Source organism: Aricia agestis, chromosome 1 (assembly GCF_905147365.1).
Source record: "Aricia agestis chromosome 1, ilAriAges1.1, whole genome shotgun sequence".
Lineage (NCBI taxonomy): Eukaryota > Metazoa > Arthropoda > Insecta > Lepidoptera > Lycaenidae > Aricia > Aricia agestis.
Window position 1 is genome coordinate 16978178 of NC_056406.1, and position 8989 is coordinate 16987166.

At 38.6% G+C, this 8989-nt stretch overlaps 2 protein-coding genes across 2 annotated transcripts; one reads left to right on the plus strand and one right to left on the minus strand.

The window, feature by feature from the left end:
* Positions 1-3844: 3844 nt before the first annotated feature.
* LOC121738030 (40S ribosomal protein S18) lies at positions 3845-4729 on the plus strand. The gene is made up of 3 exons (XM_042129879.1): positions 3845-3947; positions 4085-4270; positions 4433-4729. The coding sequence occupies exons 1-3, from the start codon at positions 3945-3947 to the stop codon at positions 4700-4702; spliced, it is 459 nt and encodes a 152-aa protein (XP_041985813.1). The 5' UTR covers positions 3845-3944; the 3' UTR covers positions 4703-4729.
* Positions 4730-5426: 697 nt separating this feature from the next.
* On the minus strand, positions 5427-6633 carry LOC121737877 (protein catecholamines up). The gene has a single exon (XM_042129640.1). It carries the CDS (start codon positions 6518-6520, stop codon positions 5477-5479), a length of 1044 nt encoding a protein of 347 aa, XP_041985574.1. The 5' UTR covers positions 6521-6633; the 3' UTR covers positions 5427-5476.
* Positions 6634-8989: the final 2356 nt, after the last annotated feature.

Consider the following 8989-nt stretch of genomic DNA (forward strand, 5'->3'; position numbering starts at 1 on the left):
TTACGTCACAAGGCACTAATTGCTCATTTAGCATTAAAGGAGAATTGTGCGTGACTGGAAGTAGACAAAAACATGGCGGTTTGTTCAAACTGAACTGTAAACCGATTCAACCCAAGAAAATGGTGATGTTGAATGCAATTGACACGTTACAGCTTTACCACGAACGTATGGGTCATCAGGACAAACGCCATGTGAAGCGAGTAATAGAACGAGAACTTGATGTAAAGGCAAAGGACAGTGGGAGTCTATGCGAAGGATGCATTTTTGGAAAGACACATAGGAAGAAGTTTGGTGTCCGAGAAAAAGCTGTCAGTCCAGGAGAACGCATTCACTCTGATGTATGTGGTCCATTCCCACCAAGTTGTTCGAAGTCTCGGTATTTCGTTTTATTCAAAGACGAATTCTCCAAGTACCGTTACGTGTACATCATGAAAAATAAATCGGAAGTACCTGAGTTACTAAGTCTGATGTTAGCAGATGCGAAGGCAGCAGGTCACCGAATTAAGGAATTTCTGAGTGATAACGGAGGCGAATTCGATAATGAAAAAGTACGTAAAGAATTGGACAAGTACGGAATACACCAACGGTTGGTTATGCCTTACACGCCTGAACAGAATGGCATTAGTGAAAGGGAAAACCGCACAATCGTGGAAATGGTTAGAGCAATGATGTATGCACATGAAGAACTTCCTCAAGTTTTATGGGCTGAGTTGGTGAAGACTGCGGTTTACATTTTGAACAGAACAGGCCCAACTTCTGTGGAAGATAAATCCCCATTCGAGCTGTGGTTTGGTAAGAAACCACAAATAAAACATTTGAGGATCGTCGGTTCTACGTGCTACGTGCATATTCCCAAACAAAAAAGGAAGAAAATGCAGAAGAAGGCACAAAAGTGCATCTTTATTGGCTATGACAACGACGATGGGTACAGACTTTGGAACAAGGAATCAAACTCTCTGGTACGATCTCGAGATGTCACATTCGATGAAAGACCCATAGAATCAAAAATTGACTCCGATGGTTCACAAGTGGAGAAAGATTTGACTGACCTGGAAGTTCCTTTATATGTTACAAGGAAATCTACCTCTAATACTGATGTGAATGAGGACGTACTGGTTGAGTGGCACAGAGACATAGCCCAGGAAGAAAGCCAAGACGCTGTTGAAGCCCCTGTTGCCAGTGATGAGGTAGAATTAGGAAATGTACTTCCAGAGATGCCAGATGAAGATGAATCTATTGAATTAGGGGGGGAGAATGAGGAAAGAGATGAAGAACGAGTCAATGATGAAAATGAAGGGGAGATCATTGAGCAGTTAGCAAGACATGAGATGCGCTTAAGAGACCGCTCTCTCCTCAGACGCCCTGGTAAATTCAATGATTTCGTATCATATGTCGGTACAGATTCCTATGTAGAGCCTAACACGTACAAGGAAGCAATAGCCTGCCCTGATAAGGAGTTGTGGATTAAAGCTATGGAAAGCGAGATTGAATCCCTGAAAGAGAATAAGACATGGATTCTAGACAGGTTACCCAAGAATCGGAAAGCTATTCCATGCAAATGGGTTTATAAGGTAAAGCAAAACCCTGATGGTACAGTCAGCAAGTACAAAGCTCGACTAGTAGTAAAAGGCTTTCGACAAAGAAAGGGAGAAGACTACGACCAGACTTTTAGCCCTGTAGCCAAGATGGCAACAGTCCGAGCGGTATTGAGTATTGCTGCTAGTGAAGGCATGAAACTAAGTCAGTTCGATGTTTCAACAGCTTTTCTTTACGGATCTCTATCAGACGAAGAAATATATATGAAGCAGCCAGAAGGGTATGATGACGGGACGGGTCGAGTCTGCCTGCTAAAGAAAAGTTTATACGGTCTGAAGCAAGCTCCTCGTTGTTGGAACAGGACTATTCTGGATTTCTTCAAGGAAAGTGGCTTTGAAGTCAGTGAGGCAGATCCATGCCTCTTCAAAAGAGACATTGGATACGAAAAGCTGATAGTGGCTCTCTATGTCGATGACGGGCTGGTCGCTGGTACAAGTGAAGGTGTAATTGAGAAGTTCCTTGAAAAACTAAAAGAGAGGTTCAAAATTACAACGAAGGCAATCTCGTATTTCCTGGGAATAGAGATAGAAACCAGAGAAGGTGGTGATATAAGAATCCACCAGACAGCCTATGTTAAGAAAATTTTGAAACGGTTTGGAATGCAAGAATGCAGGCCGGTATCCACTCCGATTGTTAAAGAAGAAGTAGTTCAGAAACCAGAGAAGGACGACGACTTTTTTATCAGGAACTACAGGCAAGTGGTTGGTGCACTCGCATATCTGATGGTTGGGACTAGACCCGATATCGCATACGCTGTGAGTGTGGTCTCCAGAAAACTAGAAAATCCCACTCCAACAGACTGCGTAAAGTTGAAGCGCATTCTACGCTATCTGCAGTATGCACCCGATTTGGGAATACTTTATAAAAGGAATTTTAAAAGAGGTAACATAGAATGTTATAGTGACGCCGACCACGGCGGAGATATTGCGACAGGAAGATCCACTTCTGGAGTTCTATGCCTATATGCTGGTGGAGCAGTATCGTGGCTCAGCCAGAGGCAACAAAGCGTTGCAATATCTACCACAGAAGCCGAGATAGTCGCTGCCAGTGAAGCAGCAAGAGAAAGCATTTGGCTAACTCGTCTTATTGGTAGTTTGGTAAAGACGGAAGGCCTACCTGTACTGTATGTAGACAACGAGGCAGCTGTACGTCTTGCTGAGAACCCTGAGTTTCACAGAAGGACAAAGCACATACGCATTCGGCACTTTTTTGTACGAGAGCTAGTGGCGAATGGAACTATAACTGTGAAGAGGATCAGCAATGAGCTGCAGCTGGCAGATATTTTTACAAAGCCTCTTGCTAGGACTCGGTTTAAACATCTGGCGAACTGTCTTGGCCAGCACATCTAGAGAAGGTGTTGAGGTATATCCTCTTTAGTGTAAGATGGTGTTGGCCGTGCAGATTTTAGAAGATGTTTATTTCCTATGTTTTTTGATATTTGACACCTTGTCAGTTTTGAGTGTTCTGTTGATTGTCTAAAGAAAACCAATATATGATTTACTTTCTGTACATTGCTTTTTATTAATTTCACAAAGTACTTCATTCCACCGGAGCCGAATTAGGATAGAAAACGACTCCCTGTAAAAGGATGAAAGAATTTTTGCTCCACGAAAAACTATGAATTATGAACTTTCTGAACTACTTGGAACCAGCAGACTTAAGAAATTACCTACGAATGGATTCCAGATCTTATAACTTATTATAAGTTGACTTTAATACAGATTTAGCAGTTCCCACTAGTCCTAAGTAGGTAACTGTAAGTAACCTGGTTTGAGAACGCGTCGGCCGTCGTGGCCGTTTTCATTAGGGCCACAGCCCACAACACGGATTCGCGTCGTGGCTGTTTTTAAATGCTCAGAACGCGTCATGGCTTTTCCCGATTACCACAACGCGTTGTGGTCGAATAGCACGTCAGCCACGACACGAATTTCACTATGTGATATTTCTGTGATTACCAGAACGCGTCGTGGCCGTTTTCACTAGGGCCACGAGTCACGACGCGAATTTCGTGTCGTGGCCGTTTCACTATGACCACAACGCATTGTGAGCCATTTTTTCGCTCACTGAGCGTTTTCGGTTTTTGAGTGTAACATATTAAACATTTTTAAGTTTTACTGCACGAAAACTTGTGTAATAATAATAATAATAATTATATTCTCTCTAGAACTTAGAAGATTTTATATGTTTGCATCTACTTTCTTTTTTTTGTAAAAAAATACAATGCATCTCTATGGTTTGTTGATGTCATGTGTCATTTGTCAATGTCTAAACTCAAACGTCAAACTGTTAACTGCCTTTTTCATGTTGACGGCTTTACGTGAGGAGCGTTTAGCTTTATTTTTATCAAAATGGTATAGTAATCTTAATATATTTTGGAAATCAGTGCTTTTAATTAAATAAATTGTAATGTGGTTCACGTTCTGGTTTCTATCTACGATGTATGACAGTGTATTTTTAGTAATAAACATGGTAATGTTTATAATTTCAGTCGCTCGTAATCCCGGATAAGTTTCAACACATTCTTCGTATTATGAATACGAATATCGATGGCAAACGTAAGGTTATGTTTGCTATGACTGCTATCAAAGGAGTAGGCCGCAGATACTCTAACATTGTATTGAAAAAGGCCGACATCGATTTGGACAAGCGTGCCGGAGAATGTACCGAGGAAGAGGTAAGTTGTTGCAAAATTTTTTAGTTTCTTGGCCCTTCCAAAATCTGTTAGCAAATCCCTGAATTGTCAAGTTTTCATAGCTACGCTAAGTATTAACGAGAAGCTTGCAGTAAAATGGATACGTTTTCGATCATTGTTTGAAAGTTACATGTTTTATTTTAGGTAGAAAAAATTATTACCATTATGTCAAACCCCAGACAATACAAGATTCCTGACTGGTTCTTGAACAGACAAAAGGATATTGTTGATGGTAAATACAGTCAACTGACATCTTCTAACTTGGACTCCAAACTTCGTGAAGATTTGGAAAGGCTTAAGAAGATTCGCGCCCACAGAGGTATGCGTCACTACTGGGGTCTGCGTGTGCGCGGTCAACACACCAAGACCACCGGCAGACGAGGAAGAACTGTTGGTGTGTCTAAGAAGAAGTAAGATGTAAAATAAATAATCTACACATTACTCGTTTGTTTTTAATTCCTCTTAATTATAGATAGCTTGTAAATAGGGATCTAGCTATATACACAGAAAACCATAATATAAGTCATGAGCTAAGATAGCTTGTAAATAGGGATCTAGCTATATACACAAAACCATAATATAAGTCATGAGCTAGTCTTGATGGGGGAAATATTTAAGTAAACTACTTAAATATTTCCACAAGTTTGAAGGTGTAGTCTGTGCAATCCATGAAGACGCGCCCCACTCCTAATCGTTTTTAGTATGCCTTTTGATCGTTTTTAACGCTAAATAGAATGTGGGGATTGTGCATGGGATTGTACACAGTTTGTACGGTATAGAAAACTAGAAAACCATAGAGAAAAATAATACATGGGGCAAACAATGGAATAATATGACAAGTTTTTTGACAGGGAGTCTATGGCAGACAGAATTCCACGATTTGAGAATAGTAATTTGTGAGTTGTGAACTTGTGACATATCAATGCCCTTTCTTTGCACATATTTGAAAAGTTCTTTATTGGTTCTTTGGAAAACTGTTAAGCTTGTTGTTACAATCTCCCTTTTTTGCACCAATAGTTAAATTATAATATGTTCTAAAATAATATTTCTGTCTGAGACCAGTAAAGCTTTTGCTAGAATGTAAGTAATATTATGTATTCTTGAAAAATACAAGACATGTATAGCAATAAAACAAAAGTTTTGTGATGTAGTAATATTAAATTTTATTATTAAACAACATAATGTTTGTTATTCATATTGCGCTATAATAACCATCATGTACACTCCAGCTAATAAGGCTAAAATCTCTTTGATAGATTGTGAGAGTTTGTTGTTTGAGCTCTCTATCAATTCAGGTATAACTGAGACAGTAGCAATATATATAAAGCCTCCTGCTGTAAACGGTAATATCAAAGACGATGCAAAGCTGTCCCCAGATCCGCGTAAATAGATTGACAGAACTGTGCCTGATAATGCACCAAACGCAGTAAGTAACTGTAGCATCATTGCTTTTCCACGCGAACATCCAGATTGCACTAGGATAGCAAAGTCTCCAATTTCATGTGGTATTTCATGGAACAAAATTGTTACTGTGGTTATCAGTCCAATACTTTCTCCTGCAATAAAGGAAGCGCCAATAGCTAATCCATCAGTAAAGTTATGGGTGAAATCAGCAGCTAGGTTTAGATACCCTGCAACCTTCATTTCTTCACTTTTCTTTTTGTTTTGTTTTTTTGACTTATCATCTTTGCGTTTCTCAGTGCTATGGGAATGTCCATGTCCACCACTAAACAGGCGAACTGTTTTTTCAACTACCAGGAATGTTATGATCCCTCCTAGGACACCCAGACCAACAGTTAGGTCATGAGGTTCATGTGCATCACCTTCATGTGAATGGCTGTGACTATGGCTGTGCCCATCCCCACCGGACATTAGTGCGTGTGGTATTAAGTGAAGAAAAGCGTCGCCGAGAAGTCCACCAGAGGCAAATGACAACAAAACTTTGAGAAGAGGTTGTTTCTCGATGGTACCGTCAATCGGAACAAAAAATAAAATACAAAATGGTACCATACTTATGAAAAGGGTACATCCTATAGCTTTAACATAAAGGTCGTAATCACTTAATTCTTCAACTTTCGGCTTATCTGACTGAAACTTTTCGTTAACACTTTTACTATATTTATATGATGGGGGTTCATCGTGCGAATGCGAATGTGAATGTCCTTTCACTAACACGTAGCCAGTACTTATTATTACCAAGCACACTAAAATAAAGCTTCTTTTTCTGAACATGATATTATTTGTATTATACACAACCAAAATGATCAGTTTTTCTATCAAAAGAGAATTCGATAACGTCCAAAATATAACGTCATTGAACTTCACGCAAACGCGACGGCGAAGGAACTAGGCAGTGTTGCCAGAGCTGTATGTTCGAAAGTTACATATTGTCATGCGAAAAGTAACACATTGAGGGGAAAAGCAACATTTCGTATTACTTATTTATAATAAAATGCCGGGGGGGGGGGAGGGGGGGGGGTGATCCAGAATGCACGAAAACATATTATAAATAATATAGAGATGAACTGAAACAAGATCATTAAACAAAACTTAAAACTAAGGTGCGACAAGGCTTTAATTAAATAAACGTGGGCGGGGGCGTTGCTGATAAAGGAGAACTGTCAAAAATGGCGTTTTTGTATGATGGCAGCGTTAGTTCCTTTTTTGCCACGTTCATTTAAAGCCTTGTCAGCTGTAACGACAAAACTCAATAAAACTTACTTAGTGCGTTCCGTTTTCGCATTATTGGTTTCAAACTTTTTTTTTTTTTCAATTAAGTACCAAAAGGAACGTAAAAGTAACATCTTTAGTCATGTCACATGAATGTAACATGCAAGGGTCAAAAGTAACGTAAAATGTTACAAAAATAACATTCTGGCAACGCTGGAACTAGGAAGCTGGCAGTGTTGCCAACTATTAAAAATTTTCCCCCTAAAGCAACTTCAAAACCCACTAAATTTCAACCAAAACTCCCCAAAAAATCAAAATATTATAAAAAATTGGGGAATGTTCTACTAAGCGCTCAAAACGCTGAAATACACCTTCAACAGGCCAAACAAACAAACAGGCCAGCAGTATTTAAATACATACTTCAATCTTTTTTTTTTCATTACATATAACGACAACAAATATAATAATCTGTCAGCTGGTACGACTAAAAAGACTATAGCGACATGTGCTTTGTGCGGCAGTTCTATGCCGCGAGCGACCGCGACCGATAAGAATTCAAATAAAATGCTACTTTATGACATAGAGTATAGGTATTATTTTCTACTGACATTTGCGTGGCGACCCATGCTGCCGCCGGTGGCGGCGGCGTAAAAGCTAGTGGTTGAGTAAAGGCTGATTCTCCAAACCGCAAAATTTAGTTGTCTGGACGTATAAACTACCCGCAGAGTTACATATGTAGACCTTCGTATTTTTTTATAGTAATATAAGGTGTGATCTAACTGGGCCACTTAGGTACTGTAGAAAAACTTAATTGTAAATAAAATTAAAATCAATTTAAAGGTCGAAAAATTGATTCCCTGGACGTGTCCTGTCCCCAGAATCCATACTAATATTATAAATGCGAAAGTATCTCTGTCTGTCTGTCTGTCTGTCTCGCTTTCATGCCAAAACTACTGAACCGATTGCAATGAAATTTTGTACACAGTTATTCTAGAGTCTGAGAAAGGACATAGGCTACATTTTGATGTGGGAAAATTCATTTTCATCATATTTCCATGAAAATATCGATGAAAATGAATTCGCATTGCGCGTGGCCAGCGCTCATCCCGGGGGTCCTGGGTTCGAGTCCCGCAGGTGGAACAAAAAGTTTTCATTGTTCCTGGGTCTTGAATGTGTATTATAATAAAATTTCAAAAATCTTAAACATATTTTATGTATAATATTATAAAAAATCCAGAAATATATAGATGCAATGAACATTTTAGTTCTAATACGATTCAACAGATGGCGTTTTATTTTTTACTTCATTGTAACATAGAACTAATCATACTTATTAGTTATTATGCTTTTGTTTATAGTTTTTAATACGTTAGAATATTATGTTTAATAATATTATCACTTGGTATAATAATAATCAATCTATCTTATCTTATAGAACTCCTGCATTTCTAATATACGTGACAAGTTGACAACAGAAGGCGCTCTAAAATAAAGGAGTTCAAGTGTACCGGCGTGTTGGCCTATATTCCATCCAGAAAATCCATACTTCCATACTAATATTATAAATGCGAAAGTATCTCTGTCTGTGTGTCTGTCTGTCTCGCTTTCACGCCAAAACTACTGAACCGATTGCAATGAAATTTTGTACACAGTTATTCTAGAGTCTGAGAAAGGACATAGGCTACATTTTGATATGGGAAAATATCATATTTCATGAAAATATCGATGAAAATGAATTCGCATTGCGCGTGGCCAGCGCTCATCCCGGGGGTCCTGGGTTCGAGTCCCGCAGGCGGAACAAAAAGTTTTCAATGTTCCTGGGTCTTGGATGTGTATCAAAATAAATTTTAAAAATCTTAAACATATTTTATGTATAATATTATAAAAAATCCAGAAATATATCGATGCAATGAACATTTTAGTTCTAATACGATTCAACAGATGGCGTTTTATTTTTTACTTCATTGTAACATAGAACTAATCATACTTATTAGTTATTATGTTTTTGTTTATAGTTTTTAATACGTTAGA